At 53.5% G+C, this 26,748-nt stretch overlaps 1 protein-coding gene across 1 annotated transcript in view; it reads right to left on the bottom strand.

Moving 5' to 3' along the window:
- GLP1R (glucagon like peptide 1 receptor) overlaps nt 1-13,692 on the bottom strand; it is a 34,025-nt gene extending 20,333 nt beyond the window's left edge. Inside the window, exons 1-3 of the mRNA XM_047860185.1 lie at nt 13,574-13,692; nt 5,441-5,537; nt 4,426-4,533 (exon numbers count right to left, since the gene is read on the bottom strand). Of these exons, the coding sequence (XP_047716141.1) occupies nt 4,426-4,533; nt 5,441-5,537; nt 13,574-13,651 (283 nt within the window). The 5' untranslated portion in view covers nt 13,652-13,692. The remainder of the gene's footprint in view (nt 1-4,425; nt 4,534-5,440; nt 5,538-13,573) is intronic.
- Nucleotides 13,693-26,748: the final 13,056 nt, after the last annotated feature.

The raw sequence follows: 26,748 nt of genomic DNA, 5'->3' as shown, positions 1-26,748 counted from the left end.
TTTATCTGGCCCAGGAACTGCTGGTAAATCACAGCCAGGGGATTGGCTCTGGTCTTGTCAACACCAGGAGGCAGCCGGCCACATGCCAGGAGGCCCAAGGATATTTCATTAAGTCAGACCCTGGTGCTGGAAATAAAACCCCCAATTAAACACTTCCCCTCCCGGAAACTGCAGCGGCGTCTGTAATCAAGCTAACAGCCGCCCTTCCACGTGGATGCAGGCTCTCAGGGCTGCGGAGAGCTGCTCATGAATCCATTAGTTCTTGCACCCTTAGCAACAACAGCGGCCAGCAAGGACTACTGGGCCCCATCTGACAGACGGGGAAGCTACGATTCAGAGACAGTAGTCACAGCCCCATCCCATCGTGGTGGAGTGAGGGTCAAAGGCAAGGCTAGAACTGAAGGCATCAGCTTGGGGTGGGAGACAGCAGGGGTAGTGCATCAATCATGACCCAGGAGAACTACACAGACCCAAGATCAAATCATGGTTCTGCCCTCAAGCAGCTATGCAGCCTGGGGCACACCTCCCCAGGTCTCAGTTTTCTCATCTGTGAAATGGGAACCATAATGGCTTCTCAGGTCTGTGGTGTGAGGATTAGGAGATAAAGCACGAGAAGTGCCTGGTGCATAGTAGGCCTTCATGACATGGTCACATTGAAAGCCCTGCTGATGCCTTCACCCCAATTTCTCAAAAAAGGCACTCCCCCACTGAGGATGGGGCTGGAACTCAGGACACCACCTCGGCCACAACTCCAGGGCCAAGCTCTGGCCTCGGTCTCTCTGTGGCAACGCTGGCCTGCCATGAAAGCTCCTGGGCTCCATTACTCAAAGGAGGCACCTGTCAGAGTTTCCGAGAATTGTGAGTTATAGGCCATTTTAAAAGCATTTTATGACTCTCATGTAATGAGAACTAAACTAACAAACAGGTACAGATCAGGAGGGGGTGCAGCTAATGAGACCAGAATGATTTGTAACAAGCAGATCAGCTGTTTGTGGGTAAATGAGGCTGTTGGATGACCCTCAGGCGGCAACACGCTCTCAGAAGCCACTCAAGCCTTCTGGTTTACAAAGTCTTACTGACACCAGGCATCTCGTTCGAACATGTTCCTTCCTTGACTCATCTGCTTCTGCCCTCTGGAGTCCCAAATTCTGAATTAGAGGGCTCAGAATTTGAGGATGTCTGAGGGCATCCTGTCCCTAGGACATCGTGTGGTTCTGAGGCCTGAGGCCTGGCCCCATCTACAAGGTGATGCCTGGATGTCCTCTCTTCCTGGAGGGTCCTCCTCTCCCCTTCTCCCCCCTTCTCCAACTCCCTTTTGTTTCAGGCCTGGCTCTGATGTCACCTCTCTCTGGAAGCCTTCCTGATGCCACACCCCAGGCAAAAGAGGTGGCTCTGACCTCCCTCAGCACCACTTCCTGAGCCGATGAGCTGACCTCTTCAGCCCTGTGGTGAGGAGTCAGTCCTCCTCCCCAGAGCTGACCTCTTCAGCCCCATGGAGAGGTGTCACCTCTTCTCTGCAGCACACCCACACACACTCCTGAGGTCTCATTAGTACCCCTATCTCTTGACATAGGCCTGACCCGAGTGTCTGGTAATTGTTTTAATCCTTTCTCTAGTCGCACATTCCTTTGCCCTGTTCTGCACTCCCCGGGGACAGCATCACTTGGGCTCCCTGCCCTCTATGAGTTTGGCCAATGGGAGGCACAAGTAAAAGGTAGGAGGGCCCCCTGTGTGGCCACGGCCCTGCTGGGTGGCCTCCCCATTCCCACTCCACTCAGATCTAGGAATGCTAAAGCTTCTGCCTCTTAAAAGTCCTTGGTGCTTTATACACCTCACTGGCCCCTTAACCCTGCCCCGCCCCCTGTAAGTGACCCCTCTGTTAAATTCTTCTCAAATCCCCAGCTGAGTATGTTTTCCTCCAGGACCCTGCCTGCGACAGCCCTGTCCTTCTTGCTGCCCACCGCCCCACTAACTCACACTGTGAAGTTTCTCCACAGGCTGTTCCCCTTGATCAGCCCAAGAATGCTCCAGTACTGCCCCCTTCTGCTTTCACAATCCCTGGGTGGGTGTTAGGGAAGTCCCTGGTGCCAGCCTCTGCCAAGGGGACCACCAGGACAAGCCAGAGACCGCAATTATGCTGTGGGAGCCCACGGTGGGTCTCCCTACAAGTCCCTAACTCAGGGAGGGGAGAGTCAGTGATCCTGAGTGTCAGAAAAGGGAGTGAATTAGCCTGGTGAGTCAGGGAGGGGGTGGAGACTGGCAGGGGGCCTATGCAGTGGCCAATATCTTCGTGGAGAAAGCAATAAAACTGTGTTCGCTCATAAACGGGCACCACCAGGACCTATTTCCTGCTCAAATAAAATTAAAGGTGATGGATGGAGCTGCGAGTGGCAGGCAGAGCTGGGGGCAGCTTAGTGTTGAGTGATGGACCCTGTCCTGGGCCCGGCTCCCTGGGGTCTAGAGGCCCAGCCCAGGCTGGCCAAGCAGCTAGTCCCAAACCTCTCGGAGGCAGGGAAAGTCTGTGTATTGGGAGAGGTGGGGGAGGTAAGTAGGGTGGGTGGAGAAAATTAACAGCAACCATTCTTCAAGAACCTGCAATCCTCCCAGCGACCCTTATCACCGGATTTATCCCATCTCCCAGATGGGCGAGTGAGCTGAGGCACAAAGCGGTCTGGGAATCTGCGGAAGCTCACACAGCCACTCACAACATCGGCAAACAGAACCATTAGATTGTAGGACTTGACTTTTTCATTTGTAGGGAGAGGCCAGGCCGCTCACCGCCCTCTCTTGGATGGAGTGTGCCCAGCCAGCAGAGGCCCAAGGCCACCCACCTGTCGTCATGCCCGGAGCCACAGCGACACGCACACATGCGCACACACGTGCATGTAGGCTCACTCAGCCTGGTGCAGCAGTGAAACGCACTCTCCAGTGACTCCAGAGACTCTCCAGTCTCAGCCAGACTCCAGACCTGATTCCTGGGTCTGCTACCCACTAGCTTGTGGGCTTGGAAAAGGCACGTAGCATCTCTGTGCCTCAGGTTCCTCCTCTATAAAATGAGAGCATAATCAGAGTACTTGCTCATGGGGTAACGCTGTGAGGATGAAATGAGTGTAGGTATGTAAAGTGCTTACAACAGGCCACAGAAGTGCTGCAGGCGCGGGGAGGGGGGGCACAGATCCACCCTGCATCTTACCAGGTGCACGTTCTCCCTGCACACCTCAGGGTGAGGTGGGGGTCCTGAGAGAGCAGAGAAGGAAACAGCCTCCTAGCACTCCTGCTTGGGCTTCATCTGACCTCAGTCCTTTGTTCTGAGGTGATATCCACGCCAGGCCTTCCCAGGTGCCCTAATGTTCCAGTAAGGGGCTGCCCCCTCCAGGAAGACTGCTGGCTTCCCATAGTATGAGGACATTTGCTTTTGGGTTGGTTTCTGCTTGAAGGCCTCTTCGAGGCACAGTGGTTAAGAGCACAAGGCTGGCTTCAAATCCTGGCTCTACCATTTACCACATCATCTGGAGCAAGTGGCTGAAACTTTCTGGGGCCTCAGTTTCCTCAGCTGTACAACAAGCAAAACCACAGGGTAATTGTAAAGAGTAAATGAATACTCTGCTTTTAAGGCAAGACTTGGCATGTAGGTCGTCAGTACATATTAGCTATCATTATTATGAGAGTCTTTTCTCCCCTTACTGAGACTATGAGCTCCTTGAGGCCAGGGTGCTAGTCTCCTGTTAGCCTCCCTGGTGCTTGGGATAGACAGGTAGTGATGGGGGCGCATTAGGTAGCCCTCTGAGCAGAGTGCCCCCCGCAGGCTCTGTAGGTTCCTGCACTCCAGTGACTCTCGCACCCACCCAGACACACTTTTCCTGGTGCAGGGTCCCCTGCAGGCAGGAGTGATCTAGGGAGGGAAGCCCACTGGGGAGGAACAACCCCAGCAGCACCCTGATGACTAATCCCATCTGTGTTCATCTGACCAGTGAGCCTCTGAAGAGTCAGGAGGTAGCCAGGTACCACTACCAGGTATGGGGCACCTACAAACACACATCATACGTACATACATACACACATACACATACCCAGAGTAGTGATGCCTCTGGGTAACCCCCAACGCTAAGTCTGTTCCTACCCAGCTCCTTTCCTGACTACTGGATGGAGGGGGCTTACATTTCTCTCTTAAGTCAGGGGCTGAAACCCCACACTCTACCCTCCCCCTGTCACATGGCCAGCATAGGCCCTAGCCTAGGTTACACCTGACACCCCCTACTGTACCCCCAGAGGAAAGACAGGGAGCCCACCCATTAGGAGGCCTAAAGATCTTCTGGGGTGGGGACGGCTGTGCTTCGGCAGAAAGGCAGCAGTGTGCACCCTGCTCCAACTCCACCCCCCTGCCCCCCAGCCTCCTGGACACAGGGAAAAGGAGAGAGGACTTACCACTGCTGGCCCAGGGCAGGTACCAGGGGCAGCTGACATTCACGAAGGAGCCCGGAAGCCCATCTGGCCAGCAGGCATACTCATCGAAGGTCCGATTGCAAAACAGGCCTGGGTGCAGGAGGAACAGTCTCTGAGTCCCCACCCGGCCTGCCAGTGGCACATCCCCTCCACTGCCACTGTGGAGGCTGGCAGGGCAGAATCCCTGCACTCGGCTAACCTCTGCTGAGCACTCGCTGTATGCCAAGCACTGTCCCCACCCAGCAGGTACCAGGCCAGGGGACTCAGCCACTTATCAGCAGTGGAACTTCGAGCAAGTTACTTAATGTCTATTTTCTCACCTGTAAAATGGGACTAATCCTGTGCCCACAGGGCCTTTTGGAGACAAATACTGTGTTATATAGATACTTGAGCATGGTAATTAAGTGCTCAATAAATCCCTATGGACCATTCTTTTTTTTTTTTTTTTTTTTCTTTTTTGGAACTTTCAGTGGACCCATGATTTATTCAGACTCCCTATGAAGGCAGTATTCAAACAAGGGAAAGACTGATTATACACTTGCTGAGATCAAAATGGAAGACCACCTCAGTGTGAAAATAAATTGCAACACAAACATCTAAGAAGAGTGCCTATAGGCCTATTCTTAAAGTATACATCATAGATGAGGGGGGAACGGTAGCTCATGAGGCTGTGATTGCAGGGTCCAGCCAGCTCCAATCTTCTGCTCTTTAGACCACCCCATAAACTCCTCTGAAACATTTATTCCTATAAATATGTTGGTTGGGCCTCCAGCCCCAGCACAGGCCAGAAGTGCTAAGGAGGACACAGAATGGAAAGGCCAGGTCCCTGCTCCCAAGAGGCTCGAGCTGGAGAAAAGGGGAATAAGGTGGCACCCCCAGGTATCGGGCAGGTGTGGCATCCTAGAGAGGCAGATGATGCCCAACCATAGCTTGGGGGTGGGGAGCGCCTTCAAAGTCTCCAGGGGATTGGTTGGGTGAGGGTCCCACCTGGACTCACCTGTGGCTGGGGGTGGAGCCTCAGTCAGGAAGCGTTGGCACTGGTGTCGGTATTCTCGCCATTTCTGCACTGTCTCTGAGAGGGACACAGTGGCACCCTGTGGGGGGAAGGGGAGAAATGGAAGCCCCTTGGGTCCAGCCAACCTCTCTTTTCCCCCCTGCCCCCACACCCCCTTTTTTTTCATCTCCAGAGAACGGTAGAGCCTGAAACTCCACCAGGCATTGGCTATCTCTGAAAGGGGGAGAAAGTCACTACCACAGAGGCACTCTGGTGGATCTTTTCACATTTTTATCCCCAAGTAGACAGATGCATAGCTTGATGTGTATTAAGTGGCCAGCACACGTCTACTGAAATGATGATTTGGGGGGCTGAGTGGGGGAAGGGGGAGTGTGCCGCATTCTGACCTCACCTAAGAGGCAGAGTTCCTGAGGGACCACGGCTTTGTGACTGCCATGGACTCCTTTCCCAGTGCCCAGTCAGCCTGCCTGCAAGGTTCTTGCACTTTCAACCATTCTAGAAGGGCACATGCCAGCCCAGAGTGGGAGAGAGACTCAGTCGAAGTCACACAGCACCCCAAGGAGCAGAGCTAAGGCTAGGACTCTGGCTCCCCCAGATCAGTGACTGTGATGGTGTATCGGGAGGCATGTGGTGTGGTGGGATTCAATGCTACAGAGCATTGAAATAGGCCATCATGTCATCCAGGGGGGCCGACACACCACCCATTGTCCCTTTTTCTAGCATAACGTTAGAGATCAAATATTCAGCCCAGCTTCTATCACCTGAAGTAGTCCTGAGGACATGGGATCAAAAAAGTTCCAGAACAGGGAGATTTGGCTTACAATGGGAGGGGTCCCCCTATCTGTGAGTAAGGGGATATGAACCTCCATTTTTAGATAAGGTAACCAAACAGATTTTTTAGCACAGAGACCCAAACGGACCCGCCCATGTGAGAAATGTCCCTTCTGAACATTTTCGTGCACTTCCTGTAGATATATCTTGGGATTGTGATTCTTTTTTATTTGTATTTTTTCCTCAACAGGCTCCAAATGACAAATACTCCTCATTTAGAGTCTGCAGAGGCCAAGATGACCAGGGAGCCCCTTGCATAAAATGTAGAGCCTATACGTGATTTAAAACAAAAGTTCACTTTTTTGAAATCACAAAAATACACTCGGGTGCTAAAATTAAAATAGCTTCTTTTGGGGCGCCTGGGTGGCTCAGTCAGTTAAGCGGCTGACCTCGGCTCAGGTCATGATCTTGCGGTCTGGGAGTTCGAGCCCCACGTCAGGCTCTGTGCTGACAGCTCAGAGCCTGGAGCCTGTTTCAGATTCTGTGTTTCCCTCTCTCTGACCCTCCCCCGTTCATGCTCTGTCTCTCTGTCTCAAAAATAAATAAACGTTAAAAAAATAAAAAATAAAAATAAAATAGCTTCTTTTGGGCAGCTTGCACCCTGGACTTGGTGCTGCCCTAAGCACATGTTGGATGTGGTTTGGGGTAATCCTGTCTTGGTTTAAGCTGAGTCCTGGTTTATAGGACACCTCCCACAAAGACACAGGTTGTCCTGTGCTCATCCCTGCCCACAAGGGAAGCGCCAGGAAGGGGCCCAAGCTTGCTTGAGCCCCAGCACATTCTCCAAGTAAGTGTGCCCAGGCCACAGGTGGCACCACCTGAAGGAGCTCTTCTGAGGGCAAAGGTCAAGTGTATTTGTTTGAAAAACAAACAAAAGAACAAGGAATAAAACACAACAGCAGTTAAGGCAGTGTCTTGATTTTGGCTACAAAAGACAGGTCAGCAGAATTTTTCACTAGAGCCAGTCCTGGTGGATCAACCCCAATCCCAGCCTACCCCTTTTCCTTCTACCCCCCACCCCCACCCCCACCCCCTAATGCAGCAGCTGGTGGTAAAAGGGCAGAGAGGCTGGGGAGAAATCCTGCTTGATCACTCTTTCTAGAAGGAAAGCAGGCAGAAAGCAAGGTCACAGCTGGGAACTAGGGCAGAAGGTGTGTCTGGGGCAGGGAGGGAGAACAGGGAAGCCCATGGAAACTAAAAGTCTTGGAGTGGGGATTGGAGTGGGGTTAAAGGCTAAGGACAGCACCATGAAGGCCAGCTTGGCCACCAACACTCCAGGGAGGTTCAAAACAGAAGCAGCCCTGTCACCTGCTCTGAGGAGAGCTTCAGATATAAAACTATCTTAGACAAGGACTCCCTGAGGCAGGATTGTCTGCCCCCTCAGACTGGGGCTCCCTGAGGCAAGGCTGTGTCTCCTCCCTTAGACTGGGGCTCCCTGAGGGCAGGGCTATGTCTCCCCTCAGACTGTTGCTCCCTGAGGCAGGGCTGTGTCTCCCCTCACACTGGGGCTCCCTGAGGACAGTGCTGTGTCTCCCCTAAGATAGAGAGCTTCCTGACTTCTTCCTGAACCAGCTCAGGGTCTCCAACATACTGCTTACTGTACAGCCCTGCCCTCCAACCTCCTACATAAACAGCATGAACTACTGGGACCTCTGGTCTCTCCCCGACCAAGTGTTTATGGAAGCCATATTGTGTCAGACTCTGGGAGGTGGTGGGGATGAGAAACGTGGGAAACACAAAGAGGAAAGACAGGGCCCTGACCTGAGAGAGTTCCCATGCTATTTGGGGGGTGGTGTCAAGGGCTGGGCAGCACAGAACAGAGAAGGCAGGGGTGAAAGTGTTCAGAGGGTGGTTTGGCCCAGGCTCAGTGTAGACTCAGCTTTGGGGGACAGGCTGGGCTAGCAAGGGTGGAGGGTGGGCGTTTCAGCAGGAGCGCCCAGCAGGTACAAAGATGCAGAGGTGGGGATGTTGATGCTCCTGCCAGCAGAGAAAGGAATTTCTGGGCGAGGGAGAGAGCAGTGGCCAGGACTCGGACAGACATGAGGCTCTGGTCTGGGACAAGGCTGATGACGTCCAGTAAGCAGGGCCCAGGTGCTCCGGTGAACACAGTAACACAGTGGAGGGTGAATAACCCTGGCTTTGGGCTTAGATCCAGGCCTGACCCTGGCTCCCCCATAAATTAAGTTTGTTACCTTGCCCAAGAATCTTAACTTCTAGCCTCAGCCCATACATGTGCAAAATGGGAATAATAATAGTCCCTACCTACCCCCTGCCCAGGATTGTTGTGGGGATTAAGTGAGTTTATGCTTAGAATGGCCCCTGGCACATGGAAAATGGGCAGTCCATGCAGTCCTCACGATTTCTGCTGTTTACAGGAGAAGGGGGAGGGCAGAGTGGATGGGGCAGCCTGGCTTCCTGGGGAGTCTGGGCGCTACCTCTCCCTCACTTCCAGGATCGACAAAGTCCCAGGAGGAAACGGACATATTTTCATGCCAAGGCCCCATCATTCTGCATCGTCCGGTGGCAAACCCAAGTGGGGATGCTCAGGATTCCATGCCCCTGGGCAGGGAACTGTGAGGAGGGGCAGGCCCTGTCCACCAGCCCCTAGCCCCGGTTCATCCTCCCCTGGCATGAGTCCCTGCTCCAAGCCTGATGAGGTGGGGCTGTGGGTGCTGGGTACTGGGAAAGACCCAGTTGTAGATGCTCCTGCCTCACAGGGCAGCAGACCAGGCCCACAAGAGGGCAGCAGTGGCGGGCTAAGGTGCCAGAGTGAGGGCAGGATGGAAGTTTTAGAATCAGGACTTACCAGGTTTTATGAGATCTCTCTGAAGAGAATGGAGAGATAAAACGGAGAAAATGGGCAGGTGGGAGTTATAATAAGGAGGGGCATCTCTCAGATGCAGGAGTTTGGGGAGGAAGCAGGAGGTAAGAAAGAGGACGCCAAGAGGGAGTGGTGTGCAGGAAAGTGCAAGTCCTGGGTTCAAATCCCAGTTCAATCTGTTAATGTGGGATTGATAAGATGCACTTTAATCCTCTGGGGCCTCAGTTTCCTCATCTGTACAACAGGCATATTATTCTTCTCAAAAAGTTACTGTACTGGGGCGCCTGAGTGGCTCAGTCGGTTAAGCATCCGACTCTTGATTTCAGCCCAGGTCCTGATCTCATGGTTCCTGAGATCAAGCCCCATGTTGGGCTCTGCGCTGAGCATGGAGCCTGCTTGGGATTCTCTCTCTCCCCATCTGCCCCTCTCTCCCACTCACACACACTCTCTCTCTCTCTCAAAATAAATAAATAAACTTAGAAAAAAAGAGTTACTGTACAGATCCAGCAACATAAAGTAGATGAACACCTTTATGAATCATCAAGCCCTGTACAAATGGGCAGTCTTAGAAGGAAGAGGAGACAGGAAAGGACATATTTGGCATGGGTGCTCCCAAGGTGACAGGCTTTCCAACACCCTGGGAAGGTACTCCCTCTCCAAAGACTAGCTCCTAACTGAAAAATTCCTCCTACAGTTTTCTTAGTGTGAATACATCTCTTCCTTTTCTGGAAGCCTTTTTGATTGAAGGAAGGGGTAAAGAGACCTTGGCCTCCCTGGGCCACCGAGGTGGGAAAAATGGGAGAGGATTCCAAAGAAGAAAGAGAACTCCAAAGACGAACTCTGGGGCCTCCTAGCTGACGTAGCCCTTATCTTCCCCAGCAGCTCCTCCCCAGACCCCCAGACCCCTCCCTCTCTGCCCTCCTCCCAGAGCCCACAACATCACCCTGGCCCCAGTGCCCTGGAAGGGTGGGGCTGCCAGACCCCTGGCTCTTTGACCCCCCATTAGTTTTTTCTTAAGGGCTCCAGACATGTGAGCAGAAGGGCAAGGCAAAGAAAACTGACACACGTTGTCACATGCACAGGAACCTTCACATGGGTGTCCTGTCATCCACATTATCAAACTCATCGTCGAGCACATGCTTACATACCAAGACATGACAGTCTCACACTCTCTCTCTCTCTCTCTCTCACACACACACACACACACACACACAGTCAGGTACACACTCACATGCTGAGACATCACCCCCACCACCGTGTGCGCACACACACACACGCACACACACACACAGACTCCTCGACTGACATATGCTCAATTCACACTGTCACATACATGCATACAGGGAAACTGCCACACATTCTGTCACAAGCATGCTATCTCTCACCCAACACTGGCACAGACTGGCAGAACCCATTCACACACAAAAATGTCTCTCTCTCTCACACACACACAAACCTCCCCATAGACACAGTATCATACATGGGGTTGCAAACACATATACGCTGCCAGACACACAATTACATGCTGAGACATTTCACACACCAGTGGCTCCCACACCAGCAGACTGCCACACGCAGGATCACACACAAATACACAGAGAAACAGGGGCTCATACAACCCACACCCTTCTCCTCCTGGACTCTCTCTCTCTGTGTTCCTCTATCTATCTCTCTATCACACACACACACACACACACACACACACACACACACACACACACAGGAATCTGCCTAGGGCCAGGCTGCAGCTAAGGAAGGGCCTGTTTTTGCTCAGAGAAAGGGACTGGAGGGCAGGATGTGGTTTCTTGGTTGCTCCTGTCCCGGGGCCCCCACCCGGGATCCGGGTCTGGGAGGGAGCCCAGCTCAGAACAAAGTCCACGCTGACCGCTGTGCACCCTGGACTCCCTCCGCCCTTCTCTAGAGTACAGAGGCGCAGGCCTCCAACAGCCCCTCTCCAAGCCCTGTTCTGCCCTGAAGAAGGCTTCCAGATTCTGGAGGACAAAGGGGTCAGTTCCCCCACGTGCCTCAAGTTGCCATTTCAGGGTTCCGGGGTCTCAATCCTCTCCATGACTTTATGTGGTAGAGCTTGTGATCCCCATTTACAGGTGAAGAAACTGAGGTTTGGGATGGTGAAGGGTGCTACCCAAGATCACCAGCTAATAGCAGACCTGATATTTGAACCTAGTTTTCTCTGGTTCTAATTTTGGGTGTCCAAGTCCTGCCTGTCTCCTCATAGACCAGGTTCCTCACAGGGATGGTGGGGAGGTAAGGAATAGGGGAAAGGGGTCTGGTCCTTTCCAGGAACAATGAAGCAGTGGCCTGGGTCCCTTTCTTTAGAGGTCGATTTGGCCACTACCACCTGCCCCCCTCCCGACCCCGGCTGCTGGCCAGACCAGAGAGTGGACAGCTCACTCTGTATTCTTCCTTCAGCCCCACCTGGGAAGGCAGGTATTAGGTACCAGCCCAGCCTCACACCCCTTTCTCCTCTCTGAATGACCCCTTCCTGAATGACTGGGTCATCTTACACAGGAACTTCCCTTTTCTGAGCTTTTTCCCCCATCAGTGACATAGAGGGAGTAACTCTGGCATTGCTGACCTCATGAACAGAAAATAGAATGCAAAATTCACCCATTTTTAGAGTCATCTACATGGGCATGGGGTTGTACCACAATGACTGCAGTCTAACGTCAAAGCCCTTTTGCTCAGCTCTCTGTGGTGGCCAGAGATGCTCAGTGCCCCCCAATAACAGAATCCCCAGAAAGCTCCACCCTCTCTGCTCAGAGCCTGGCTCATCCTGCCCGTTTCTGCCCTTCCAAGCCCAGGGCTGAGGAGTCAGGGGATCAGAAGTAAGAGCAGGTCCAAGGAGCACAATTCTTCTGGGAAAAAGAACTTTGGGGAGAAGCCAGGCAGCCTCCAAAACCTCTCCATCTCCCTGAATCCAAACCAGGTCTGCAAACTCGGCCTGGAACAGGACAGAGGCAGACAGCAGGGCCTTCCACCTCCACCCAGCGCAGCCCCAAGGCGGTAAAGGTGAGAGCCAGGCAGTAATGCTAATGTGTCTGCAGTCTTGGCTGCTGAAAGATCCCAAGTACACCAGAGAAGTCAAGGCCTGGCTGAGGGACTTTGGGGAAGGTTCTGGGGCAGTAGGGGGCAGACAGGGGTGTCTCCTGTGGCTAGGGTCAGTAGCTGGGCTGGAGGACAGGGAGAGGAAGGGAATGAGTCCAGAAAGGAATTGGAAGGGGGGGTGCTGAAAAATGGGCTGGCACTTAGCTAGGGGGCAATCTGTCCATATCTGGATTCTCAGCCAGGGTGGAGTCAGCCTTCACCAAGGCCATGCCCCCTCATCCTGCCCTCTCCTTTGCTGGGACAAATTCCAAGGCCTGTACAGGTCCATTCCCTAAAGCTCTCAGTTCTTTAGGTCTGGGGGTAGGAACAAGAGGTGGCTCCCTTGACACCAGTCAGGCCACCCAAGCCTGCACCTCCTCTCTGCTCTAGCAACCTCACAGCATCTTTGGACATCTCCCCACTCCACAAACAGGCCGACTACACCCCCCAGCCCAGGAGCCCAGAGGCAGGAAAGGCAAGAAGGACAGTGAGGGCTGCAGAGAAGGACTGTGGAGATCCATCTGTGGTCTGCTCGCCAGTAGCATCCAGGGGGCCAAGGTGTCTCTGTGTGTCCCAGTGCACATCCCGGTATATGTTGTCACCCAGAGAAGTCAGAATGGGGGGTCAGACAAGTGTGTGAGGGGGACATGGCCGCGTCCACAGGAGCAGGGAGCCTCCTATGTGTTTGCCGCAGGGGCTGGGGTGGGAGGAGGGCACTCAAGTTCCATCTGGGAGGTCAGGAAGAAGGACAACTAGCTGCCTTCGCAGGGCCCCTGTGGCTATGAGTCAAAAGCTGTGCCGGGGGTGCTGCTGAGGGGGTGATGGAACTGGGTGTCCACACCCTGACCCTCTCCGTCTTCCCTGAGCCTTCTCGCAGGGTCTTTGAGGAGCGAGCAGGGTGGGCTGGGGGCAGACACGCGGGGAGGGGTCAGAGGCGTGGTGGGAGAGGTGAGGTCAGGGGAGGGGACGAGTCGGGGCGTACCCCGGAGGCGGGCAAGGGTCTCCGAGGAGAAGGAGTTGGGAAAGTGGTCTGAGGAGATGCGGCGCAGAAGTCAGCGCAGGGCGGCCGCGGGGCAGCTGGGGGCCTGGTGGAGGGCGGGGGCGGCGAGGAAGCGAGATCCGCGGGGTTGGTACCGTCAGCCGCCGTCCAAGCCCCCACCTCGGGCCGCCGTCCGAGCCCCCCTCCAGCCCCCGGGGCGCCCAACTCTCCAGTCCCTGCTCCACCCCCGGGGCTTCGGTTCCCACCGCCTGCGGTCGCGGAGTTTCGCTCAAGTCCCGGCCGCCCCTGCCGGGACCGGTTCCCGCAGCGCGCAGGGCCCCCTGCCTCCCCGCCTTCCCCCGGGGAACGCGGGTCTCACCTGGGGGCGGGGGCCGGCCCTGCCCACCGCCCCGAGCAGCAGCAGGGCCAGGCAGAGCGGGCTGGGGGCGCCGGCCATGGCGGGGGGGCGCTCAGGACCGGGCCATCGCTGCCACCTGCGGAACCGCGCGCGGCGACTGATCCCGGGCGGCCAGCGGCGCCGGGGGAGGAGCCGGCGCGGGGCCGCCCCGCCCGCGGGAGGGGCAGACGGGGTCCCGCGTCTTCCGCCCCGGCCGCCCCGGCCGCCCCGGCCCCCTCCCCGGTCCGGCCCCGCCGCGTGCGCCAGTCCGTCCCGGGCCGGGGGCACCGGGCGCTGCGCTCCTGGCGAGCGCCGCTTGGGCAGAGGTTAGCGCGGGAGCCGGCCACCAGCCCGCCCCCCACCCCCGCGCCCCGGATTCCCCGGGCTGTGGAAAGCCAGGCCACCCCCCACCTATTCAGGATACCCCAGAGGAAACTGAGGCCGGAGGGGCAAGTAGGACTTGTCCAAGGTCACCCGACCCGTCGGACCCCTCCCGTAAAGTGTAACCCCAAGAGCTGTGAGTGACTAGGATAAGATACAGCCACCCGGCGGGGTTACCCCCTCCCCAGGTCCTCTCCTCATTTCCAAGTTCAGTCCGGAAGATCGCCCCGGGACAACTAAGTAAGGTTGAGTGAGGAGCGGGGAGGGGAAGACAAATAGATCACTGGAGCCCCGAGGCAGAGGGTCTAGAGATTTTCCCCACTCCTGCAGCCTCCACAGTCCTTGCTCTGAGTCACTAGGCCCTTAGAACCGTGTGTCCGTATGCCAACGTGGGCCCGTCGCTATTTCCTGTGTCTCCTGGATCTTTGTCTTTGGCTTTGTAGGGACTGTATTTTACCTGCCTTCGTGTCCACCGCTCCCCGCCTCGACCCCCCAAACACAGTGCGGGCAGGGGGTGGGGGCGGTGGTGCACAGGCCACCCTCAGATTCCCTTCTAACGGCCAGGCTGTGGGAGGGGGTGCTAAAATGCACTGACTTTACTTCCCTAATAAACAGTGGGAGTGGGAAGAAAGGATTACTCCAGCTCTAAAACAACTTTGACGTCACTGTTGGGAAGGGGGGTGGGGGGCGGGTGGCTGCAGCACGCAGTCCTGGAGCCGCCATAGGGCATGTCTGGATCACTCCAAAGGGAGAGTCTGTGAGAGTAACTGCTCCTCAAGGGGGGAACAAAACTTCTCCAAGCCCTGAGGGGAACTGGAAGGGGTGGAGAGGAGTGGGGAGGTGGGAGGAGACAGCCAGTAGGAGGAGTCAGGGGCTCCCTTTCGGCAAAACGGACCCTCCTCTCCAGCCAGCCTCACCTCCTCTACCTGGGAGTCTTGTATTTCCTTCCCCGCCCAGAAGTCAGTCTACAGTCACCTTCCTCGCGCCACATAAGACTATTAGCATGTTCAGGGGCCCCTGGGTGGCTCAGTCTGTTAACGGTCTGAGTCTTGGTTTCGGCTCAGGTCACGATCTCCTGGTTTGTGAGTTCAAGCCCCCAGCCAGGCTCCTTGATGACAGCGCAGAGCCTGCTTGGGATTCTCTTCCCCACCCCCCACCTGTCAAAAATAAATAAACAAACAACAACAACAAAAGGTTATTAGCCAGTTCAGCTGCACCTGACAGGAAACCCCAAACAACAACGGTGTAACCAAGGGCTCTCCTATAAAACGAGGCCAGTGGTTCAGCCTTGGACTGGAGCAGTCGCTCCCTGATCATTAGGGCTTCCCCTGTTCTACTAGCTTCTACCATTCGCATGGCCCAAGCTTTCCACCAAAGGATCCAAGGAGGCTGCCCCAGCTGGCGTCATGACATCCAAATTCCAGCCAGCAGGAAGGGGGAAAGGGAAGAGGAGGGGTGCGCCTCTAAGGGTAAGGACAGGTCCTGAAAGTGGCAGTTGTCGGTTCTGCACCCATTGGTCAGAACTTAGGCGCGTAGGCACTCCTAACTGTAAAGGAGGCTGGGAAAAGTTCCCTTTATTCCAGCCAGCCGCTGGCAAGGTTAAATATTGGGGGTTTTATTACCCTTCTAGAAGGCAAAATTAGATATAGATTTGTAGATGATATGGACATCAATATAGATATAGGGAACAATTTGCAAGCTTGGGGGTTGGGGAAAAGAGGAGGGAGGAGGAGAAGAGGCTAGAGGAAGTATTCAGACAGAACTGGGCCTTGGCCATGAATTTATCCACCTCCAAATTACATTTATTCAATAAATATCTATTGAACACCTTGCTATGTGCCAGACCCTGAACTAGGTCCTGGGGAGAATGTGGCAATGCTGCCCCTACCCTCAGGAAGATTATATTCCGTGCAGGTGAGAGACATTAAACAAATAATTATCAGAGCCATTTCTATTACAATCACAATCGTGATCCATACCGCTGTGAAACGCAGATGTGGTGGGAAGTCCCGTGGTCAGTACTGAAAAGACCACTTTCTTTCTGCCAGTGGGCTTTCTCTGACTGGGAGGAGATTTTTGTGTTCAGCCAGTGCAGGCTGGGCACCCCTAGGAGCTGCTCTCAAGCATGGATGGACAGAGGAGGATGGATAACCACCCCAGCTCCTACCCCAGCTCTGAGGATGGGTGCCAGTCTCTCCGAGATCCCAGGGCAATGTGGCCCCAGCTTCCCACTGCTTCCTTCCCTGGCCTGGCCTGCTTTCCAACAGTAGGGGACTAGTGCTTCCTAAAGATAAACTCCTTGTCCTCAAATCTTCACCCCCAGGTCTGCTTCTGGTAGAGTTCAACTGAAGTCACTGGAGCACTGAAGTCAAGAGCATCGAGGGACAGAGGTGGCCCCCTGAGCCCAGAAGCATTTGGGTGGCAGATTCCTCAACCTCTCCTGGAGGTCCAAAACCCCTGAGTTTTTTCTGACGCTACCTCTCCTCTCAGCACCCCCCCCCCCAACCTGGGTTGTGATGGCCCCCTTCTCACTAGGTGGGGCTCCCAGAGGGTGAACATTCTGTAGTGCAGCACCGGCTGGCCTAGTGAATGCTCAGTGTTCACAGACCCTTCCTTGTTCTGTCTCTGGGTATGATGGGTGATACTGGGCACCATGCCCTAGGTCTTCTGTGGAAGTGCCTGCAGCGGCTGGAAGGTTGTATATCAGATGTTTGGGAGGATTTGTTTTCCCAACTTGTAAGTGAGTAAGGGTCAGAGTAGGTCCAAGGTCTGATTGCCTTGCTTTGCTCTTTTCTTTTCTCTTTTTTTCTTTTCTTTTCTTTTCTTTTCTTTTCTTTTCTTTTCTTTTCTTTTCTTTTCCTTTCTCTTCTCTTCTCTTCTCTTCTCTTCTCTTCTCTTCTTTTTTTTTAAACAAGTTAACACCTTTCCCTCCTCCTTATCCTGACTCCAGAGGGTTCCCTTTCTCAAACCCTTATCTAACCTCATCCCTGGGCCCATCCGTTGGTTACCTATCATCTAGGACCGGGTCCTCCAAACTCATAGCATCTAAGAAGCCTACTTGGGACTGCCCCCAGTTTGTGTCCTGACTGGACCTCTTGCATGTGCTTCCTCCCACCTCTCTGCCTTTACACTCAGTCCCCTCTGTCTGAAGTGTCCTCACTTACCTCGCCTGCCTGAACTCCTACTCATGCTTCAGGACCCTGCTCAGGCAGTCCCCTCTCTATGCAATGTCTCCTCAGCTCTGCCCCTCAATGCTACTTCAAGACAGCATAGGCACTCTTGTCAGCAGCAGGAGCCCTAGAAGTTTCCCCTAAGCTTAGTTCTCCTTCAGAGTTCCCCAACTTCTGCCCACCTTCAGAGCCTCAGTGAAGAAGTTGCCCCCACCTGGAAGCTTTCCTTAACCCCTGCCCCCTGTTCTTGGGGACCCCAGTCCCTTGTGTTTATGGCCATCTGGGTACTCTAGAACCCCCTTGAATGTTTGCTGGTTAATTTCTCAGTTTCCTCATGGACCCTGAGTCCCTTAAGGGCAGGGACCTTGTTTTACTCCTCTGTAAGCCCTCAGCACCCAGCACGGTGCTTGGCACATACTAGGTACTTAGTGATTCTTGTTTAAAATAAGAAACAGAATAAACTGAAGCACTTGAACCATGTTCTGTCACTGTCCTTGCGACTTTCCCTTGTTAGACTGTGGGCTTCTTGAGGGAAGGGATGTCTCCTTGTTCATCTCTGGATATCTAGCATTAGCACAGGTCCTGGGCAAGTATTAGGTGCTCAATAATGTTTGTTGCATGAAAAGGGCCAATCCCAGTGTCCAGTGAAGTGCCTGGCACAGAGTAGGTGCTCAAAAACTTATCAGAAGAAAGATGGCCTGGCAGAGAAGACAGAGTATGTCCTGGGGAGTACAGTTTTCTCCTCTCGCCACACGGTTATCGGGGCCCCTCCCCCAGACCCTGATATGGTCTGAGTGTTTGTATCCTCCCCACAAATTCATATGTTGAAATCCTAATCCCCAAGGTGGTGATTTTGGAGGTGGGGCCTTTGGGAAGTGATTGGGTCATGAGGGTGGCACCCTCATGAATGGCATTGGTGCCCTTATGAAAGAGACCCCTGAGAAGTCCCTCCCCCACCACCATGTGAGTTTGCAGAGAGAAAACAGCCATCAATGAACCAGGAAGCGAGCTCTCACCACACACAAAATCCACCAGTGCCGTGATCTTGGACTTCCAGCCTTCTGAACTGTGCTAAGTAAATGTTTGTCATTTATAAGCCATCAGGTCTATGATATTTTGTTACAGCAGCCCAAATGGACTAAGGCTTCCTAGAACAAAGGACAGGATAAGCTAACTTAGAACAGAGATTTGATCGGATGGAGAACTGTTTCCCGAACTAACACTGACCATGAACGAGAACAATAGCCACGACTTATTGAGTCACCACTCTGAGCCAGATGCTGCTGGATGCTTCGTGTGCCCTGATCTCCTCAAGTATTATGAGCACGTACAGGTATACCCATTGTATGGGCAAGTAGACTGAGGCTTGGGGATGAAAAGCGAGTTGCTCACAGAGCAGCACTGACATTCATCGCCAGGGCCACCTGCCCCCAAAGCAAGCTCCTGATGAGCAGCCTGGATCTGCAGAAACACAGAGGGTTCAGGCTCCAGCTCTACCAGCCTGTCTCGGAGGCACCTCCCCTGTGGCTCCTTCCTCTGTAGCCCCCAGCTCTGGGTCCCACTCCTTACCCCCATGCCCAAAGCTTCTCTTATGGCCCTAAAGCAGGGCACCTTCAGCTTTCACTAAGAAAACGTGGTTTTCAGATCACTTTCACAATGAAAATGGGAGTCAACTGACACATGCACCTGAGGAAAAGAAAGACGTTGCAAAGCCCTTCCTTATGGAAACAGACCTGAGAGCCGTCCACTCCACCCTTTGTCCTTGGCTGAGGAAGAGCCTCTCCTTAGTTGGAAGGCCTGGCCAGAGGGCAGAGCAGAATCCTGCAGCTTCGGGAAGGTGGAGGGCAAGGGAGTGGAGTAGTGGAGAGTAAAGGGGAGAGGATGGGAGGGGTGAAAACCTGCTGAAAAGACAGGCGTCTCCTGCCCATATAGTTCAGCTCCTTTCTGAGCTCCAAGTCCCTAAGAGATGTGCTTATTTTCCAAATCTGAAGACTACCCCCTCTTCCAGGGGTCCAGAGGAGGAAAGAGCCAATGTCTTTTAGCCTAATATAAACACACGTGCACGCACACACCTCCACACAGATCTTACAGCCTGTCAGTCTTGGCTTCAAATCCAGCTCAACCGCTCACTGAACATCTCTGAGCCTTGGTCTCACAATCTGTAAAAGGAGCATAATAATAAAAGCCACCATTTACTGAGCACTTGCCTTGCTCCAGGCGTTGATCCAGGAGCCGTGTGTTACTCCATTTAATGCTCACCACTGCCCTCAGCCTCGTCGTTGCATCATTGCCATCGTTGCATCATTGCTGGTGAAGTCTGAAGATCCACCGGCCACAGGGAGAAAGCAGAGACTGAAGGAGAGGGCCCAGGAATCCAGGAGCACCTGGCTGTCACCAGCAAGGAGGCGACAGTGCTGAAGGAGTCTGTCACCGGAGGAGGGCCCTGCGGACAAGGGCTCCATGCCTCTGCCTCTGGCTTCTCTTCTGCCTCCTGTCCCGGTGCTTCTGGAAGGAGCCCTGGTTATGACCTGGGATCATTTTTATCCCCATTGTCCCAGTGAGGACCCTGAAGCACAAAGCGGTGGAGGAACTAGCCCAAGATGGCTCAAGATAGCCAAGATGGCCTGGATGTGACCGGCTGGCCCCGGCACACTGACTGCACAGCCCGCAGGCACCGCCTTGCAGAACTGCTGGACGATCACAACCAGTACTTGCCCAGCACCTGGCGTAAATAAGTCTTCAGGAAACACAACTGTTGTGCCCCGCAGCCCTCCATCTTCCCGCTGTCATACCAGATGTGCTAGGTCTCAGCAAGACAGCAGGTGCAGCTGCCAATGTCCAGGGTCTCCAGCTTAGCACATCCCTTCCTGGTCCAGATGGCTACCACCCAGTCCCCCAGGTCTGGGGGCAGAGAGGAGGCCGGCTGAAGCAAAGAGGCCCTTCCCCCCCCCCCCCCAACCCATACAGTGCCACTCTCGCTGCCCCCACTCACCGGTCCCACCGGGTTTCCCAGGTGCTGGGTTCTGTCCAGCTCTGGGCAGTCAGCTGGGGAAGATTTACAGCCTCTTGAGCTACAGCGATTACTGCTCTCTTGGGTGGAGGCAGCACACTGTATTTTCAAAGGGGGCAGATCACTGTTTTCATAACTGACTCCTCTGTTGAAAGAGAAGTCAGTGGGATTGCTCCTACTTTACGCAGAGGGAAACTGAGCCCCACAGGAGTGGGAGTCAGGGGATTTGCTTAAGGTCATTTAGCAAGGTGTTGGCAGGGTTTGTGCACCTCTGGATGAAGGAGTAGGAAAAAATGAGGCAGAACAGCAAAGGTCCTCTGCCTTCTCCAAATGGGAACTCTGGCCAGAAATGACGGGGCTCCCTCTGGGCGGAATCTGTGTCGGCAGTGGGGAGAAGGTGAGAAAAAACCCAGGGGAGGGAGGGAGTCATGGGGAGAGGGGCTGGGTAAGAGCTGGAGAACCAGTGAGAGTGAGAAGGAGAAAGAACCTTCTATTCTCTTCCTTTTGACAAGACCATTGTATCGCAGAGCTGGCTGAATGCTCGCCAAATCCAGGCATGTAGCATGTGTTAGTTCCCTGGGGCAGCTGTATAATAAAGTGCCCACAAACTAGGGGGCATGCATGATAGAAATTTATCATCTCACACAGTTCTGGAGGCTTGAAGTCCAAAATCAAGGTGTTGGCTGAGGGCTGACAGGGAGAATCTGTTCCAGACCTCTCTCCTAGCTTCTGGTAGCCTCAGGCAGTCCTTGACTCATAGATGGCATTATTCCCTGTGTCTTCACATTGTCCTCCCTCTGTGCAGGTCTGTCCCCAGATTTCCCTTCTGTGTACAATGCCAGTCGTACTGGATTAGGGCCCACCCTAATGGCCTCATTTTAACTTGATTTCCTCTGTAGAGACCTATTTCCAAACAAGGTCACATTCTAAGGTACTGAGAGTCAGGCCTTCAAGGTCTCTTTCTGTGGGGGAGGGGGGATGTGATTCAACCCATAACCCATTAAGCCCACATTTCCCAATGTTCCTTGATTAGTTTCCATTAGTGCACCAGGTAGAATGTGGAAGAAAGTGGTATAGGCCACCTCCGGCTTGGTCCATGCAACTCCCCACACAATCCTCCGCACCCTCTCCTCCTTCACCTTCCACCTGGTGCAGGTGATCTGGTGGAGAGCTCTAAGGCCCCCAGGGGACTGCAGAACCAGAAACCAGCAGTTTTCTGCTGGCCTGCATTGCACTGTGTCTTGTTAAGCCACTGAGATCCGGGAGCTGTTTGCCTCTGCAGTTAGCCTACCCTGACACCTGTGGGGGGCACGTACTCCTGAGTCTGTCAGGACCAGAGCTAGTTAGACCAAGCACAGGGCTTGTGAAGGTCCCCTCTGTGGTTGCAGTTAGGCGAATGGGACGCCTCACTCTGGGCCCATCTCCTGCTCCTCTGTTCCCCTCACCATTGTCAGCCGGTGGCAGCACCAGAAAGCGGACTCTGGGTCTGTGTGGCTGCGGCTCCTGGGCCCAGAGAGCAGGCCCGGCCCGTTTGTTCTTATCCATCTGGCTCCTCTCTACCCCTCATCCCTGTGGTTACCACCTATCTGCCTTTTTCTCTGGAAAGAAGGTTGGGGGCCGAGGAGAGGGTAGTTGTGACAGAGCCCACACTGTCCATTCACAGAATATTAAAGCTCTGTAGGAAAAGAGGAAATGTGCCAACTTGTACACGTTTGGAAATCAAGTGAAAAAGAAGCATCACACCTTCTCACTGTGGTCTTTCAGCACCTCTGTCATGGCCAAGAAACCCACTGTGACCAAGATGAAGAATGAAACCAGCATCAGCCTGAGTCTAAAATAAGAGGTGTCCTCAGTCTAACATGCTTACCAGCCCACCAGCAAACAGCCTCCTTCTTAGAAACTTTTGCCGGCTGTTCCGCTTGTGGAATCCTTCAGACCAACCCATCACAGGCCCCACAGGCCCCACAGGCCTGAGGAGGAAACTCTCTGCACAGAGGCCTGTGCAGGCCCAGAAGTTCTCTCTGGAGCTGGGGTGAGGAAGCTGTAACTGGTCATCAGGAGCCAGGATCACCTCCGGTGCTGAGTCAAAGTCACTGGAAAACCTCGTCAGAGTCTCCCAAGCCCACAGGGCAGGTGGGGCCCCTGGCAACACCCTGACTCTCATCCTGGAGCCTTCTAGATCTCATTCTCACAGACACATTCAGGCTGGACGAAACCATCTCCCTTGGTTATCCATAAAAGGAATGTGATAACCCACTCACTCCTTTCTCCTAAACCAAAGAAAACAAACACAAAACAAAGTCTGACCCCTCCCAGCAACCTGCACCTGTGTGCCTTGACTCTCTGAGGTCACATCTGGGATCCAGCTTGAGGCATCAGCAGACATCTAGGACTGGCCCTGCAGATGTCTCCTAGACGTCCACAGGATCACAGCCCAGAAGTTTCCACTCGCATCTCTGGTCAAGTCCTGGTTGACTTGTGGCATGGCAATGCTTCAGAATTCCAGACTGGCATATGGTTAGGGGAAGCTTGGAGTCTCCTTCTGTGGTCAACTTCTGACCCTGAACCTAGCCTCTAGTGGACCTGCGGCTTTGGCCAGAAGTTTACATTTTCCAAGGACCCAATCTTTCGCCTCTCAAGGCCAGCCCAAGAGTCACTTCCTTCCCTGTTCTGAAAGTCCTTATCCCTAGTGCACTCAGTGATCCTCTGGTTTCTGGCTCATTTGTCAAACGGGATGCAAACAAAGCTGATGGAAATACTCAGCACCTAATAGCTCAGATGTCCAATCCCCCACCATCCAGGTGCTCTCAGGGGGAGCTGTTTGGGGGGACAGGGCTCCCAGAATTAAGTCTAAGCATGGCAGTTTGGAGAACACACAAATACTTCTCTGAGACGAAAGTTAATGGTGCCAGCACTGTGCTTGGGGGTGTGTAGCCAGGGGCCCCAGAAGTCCTGGAATGGGAAGCCATGGAGGCCTTGGCAACAGTGGGCAGTGCTGGGGTCTCAGCTGGGGTCTCCAGAGCTGAGGCTCTGGAACTGATGGAGGCAAATGGAGGATAAGGAGTGAGTCCCCAACATCAAGCCAGGTCACTGGATCTGAGATATGAAGATCAAGTCCCCACAGATCTATCCCTTCTCTCTGCCCATCAAAGAGTTTGAGATCACTGACTTTTTTTTTCCTGAGGATTTCCGTCAAGGGTGAGGTAATAAAGATCATGTGCAAAGCAAGAGCAGGACCAGGCTGACCAGCAGACAGGTACAAGCTGATTGTAGTCATTAAGGATTATGGTAGTCATGTCAGTCTGGGTGGCAAGTACCCCAAGGAGGTACCCACTACCGTCCTCAGGGCCTTCATCCTGGCCATGCTCTTCATCATCCTGGTGCAGTAGGACTACTGGGGCCACAAGACCCATATGGGTTTATTAGGTGCTGAGGTTCTGTGCCAATGGTCCTCATCCCTGTCCCCCTGGCATTTTCTCAGCCCCTGTGCCAAGGGGCCAAAGACTAGCAAGTCTTTGCCTGCTCTGCCAGGTTTGCCAAGGCCACTCCAATGTCCCATCCAAGACCCACAGCTCTGACCCCTGGGAAGAGATCGTCCCCGAAGTCTCTTTGTCAGGAATCCACTGACCCACACCACAGTATCTGGCGGTGGTCACTATGTGGTGCTTTCATACAGGAAAAATCAGTGAGCTAAACCTGAAAGCAAGCTAACACACAGAAGTTCCCCAAACATGGAGAAGGGGCAGGTTCTGAGGAGCAAGTTCTCCCGCAGGCTCCCTAGTACCACCTGGTTTAGGGGAGAGACTCTGGTCAGAGCGTGGGACTCTGTTTTCCTTTGTCCCCTAAAGCAGACCACCTCAACTTTCCAAGTTTCCTCATCTGTATAATACCCCCTGCCTGCCCACTTACACGACTATTGTGAAACTCAAATGAGACAAGGGCACCTGGGTGGCTCGGTTGGTTAGGTGTCTGACTTTGGCTCAGGCCATGATCTCATGGTTTATGAGTTCAAGCCCCGCATGGGGCTCTCTGCTGTTAGTGCAGAGTCTGTTTTGGATTCTCTGTCCCTGCCCGCCTCGTGCTGTCTCTTTCTCTCTCTCTCTCAAAATAATAAACATTTTTTTAAAAATCAAAGGAGAATAATGCACGAGAAAGAGCTTTTGCAACCTGCAGAACACCACCTAGGAATGAGGAGCCCTCACGGCCATACCCACAATGTTCTCCATCCTCCACGGTCACATGCCCACAGACTTTCCTCTCAGCCCTCCTCATCATGTGTCCCGTGCTGCAGCCAACCCAAATTCATCATCGTGGTTCAAACCGCTAGCCTGCCTTTGCCACGCTGGGCCTTTGCTACTGCTGTGCTTCGTCCTGGAATGCTCTTCTCCCCTATGTTGAGGGGTCAAATCCTATCCATCCTTCACGGCTTGGCCTAAAGTCTTCTTCCTCCAAGGACCTTGCTTTCCCCTCCCAAAGCAGAGTCAAATGTGTCTGGTGCACTGCTCTGCCATTTCATTTTCAGCATTGGACCACTCTCTGAGTTACATTGTGTCTGCTCACAGGGGGTTTGCTTACATTGTGTTCTCTGCTCTACCCCCTGCCTGACCTCAGAGTCACTCTTGCATCAAACCTGAGGGTCAGGGGCGCCTGGGTGGCGCAGTCGGTTAAGCGTCCGACTTCAGCCAGGTCACGATCTCGCGGTCCGTGAGTTCGAGCCCCGCGTTGGGCTCTGGGCCGATGGCTCAGAGCCTGGAGCCTGTTTCCGATTCTGTGTCTCCCTCTCTCTCTGCCCCTCCCCTGTTCATGCTCTATCTCTCTCTGTCCCAAAAATAAATAAACGTTGAAAAAAAAAAATTAAAAAAAAAAACAAAACAAACCTGAGGGTCAGCATGGGGCCTGGGCACGGAATGTGCTCAGCATCATCATACTGAGTTGGAATAAATCGGAAAGGACCTCAAGAGGTAATCAATGTCTTTGGGGCCCGGAGGCAGATGAGTGGTCAGGCTCCAGGGATCAGGTCTATAAACATCTTCTGCCAGAAAAGCCCAACTTCAAAGCCTAGCAATTTTAGATTATATTTGCATTGGAGGCTTTTAAAGTAGCAAAACTTTAGATTTATGTCTTCACGAACAGATGTGGAAGGGAAAATCAATTCCTCATAGGATTGGCTTGTTTGTTTTTTATCGCAATACTAAATATTACGCATCAAGTGATAAATTAATACATAAGTTGACCTAGAAACATAAACACAGGCTCCCCTCAGCGAGGATGGAGGGAAGAGGTGTCTGAGCTTCTCATGGCTGGACGTGGCAGGTGTTTGGACATCACGTGTCAGTCAAATCGGAGTTTCCCACAAAGATGCTGGATTGGACAACTCCCTAATCGAGACAACTCTGAAAGAGCCCAGATTTTCCCCCAGAAGAGGGGAAAAGTGGACATACTTCATTTAGGGGGGAAGACATGTGGTAAGGAAGGCTGAGGCCATCTTGCCACTGGCTCTGGAGCCTTTCCAGGGCTGCGAAAAGGATGTCAGGAGAGAAGCTTGGCAGCCCCCGGGCCCTTTCCCACCCATGCCCTCCTCCAAGATGAGAGGAAGAGAATGGAGAAATACCACAGACTGGCCCTGAGAGTGGTGACCCCCAGGGCGATCGCCCCAGGCGATCACCTGCTCTCTTCCTGATGTGGCTCCTGGAGTGAGGAATATGAGCAAATGAAGCGTGAGCATGACCTTCCTCCAGTGGGCATCAGCCCCTTGCCCTCTGAGGAGCCTGGCAGAAGGGGCAGGTCAGCATGACAGGGCAAGAGCAGGACCAGACAAAGAAATTCACCTGCTCATCCCCTGGGCCAGCTGTCCCAAAGACTAGGGTTCTGTGGGCAGGGGAGAGACCTGAGTGGAATGTGGGGTCTGAGATGCCCCAGGGAACCCCACAACTGAGTGCTGGCAGCCAAGGACTGGCTTGGGTTTCTGGAGAAAGCTGACCAGGAAGAAAGATCAAATCTAGTCTTGAAAAAAAAAATTCCATAAACATGGAAAAAAACTAAAAGTGACTGCTTTCCCCAAGAGAGGAGATGACACATAATAGACAAAGCTTCTGACGTGATCTAGCTAAACGCCAAACAGTTGGTTCTTAGCTCAAGAGGGAGGGATGGGGAGAGAGAGAGAGAGAGAGAGAGAGAGAGAGAGACTAAAGTGTATTTTCTATTTGTCTGGCGACCTTTCATACAGGTTTTTTTTTTCAATATATCAAGTTTATTGTCAAATTGGTTTCCATACAACACCCAGTGCTCATCCCAAAAGGTGCCCTCCTCAATACCCATCACCTGTGATAGACACTGGAGGTCCTTTGAGAGGACACTAGAAGAACAATAGAAAGGGGGAAGGATTTGCATAATCAGGAAGGAATACATGGAATCTGCAAACCATAGATGGGCGTCCTTATCCCCGGTCACATGTCTGAGGAGGCTGGGGTTCCAGTGACAGAAACACCCATGGGTTTGTCAGTCAGGAGACTGGAAAAGAGCCCCCACATTCGTAAACACCATCTTGAGGCTGATGGGTGAAGGTGCCGGGAAATTCGAGGCTCAGGCATCGAATA

This window comes from Prionailurus viverrinus, chromosome B2, assembly GCF_022837055.1.
Source record: "Prionailurus viverrinus isolate Anna chromosome B2, UM_Priviv_1.0, whole genome shotgun sequence".
Taxonomy (NCBI): domain Eukaryota; kingdom Metazoa; phylum Chordata; class Mammalia; order Carnivora; family Felidae; genus Prionailurus; species Prionailurus viverrinus.
This window is presented reverse-complemented; position numbering and strand designations above follow the sequence as displayed.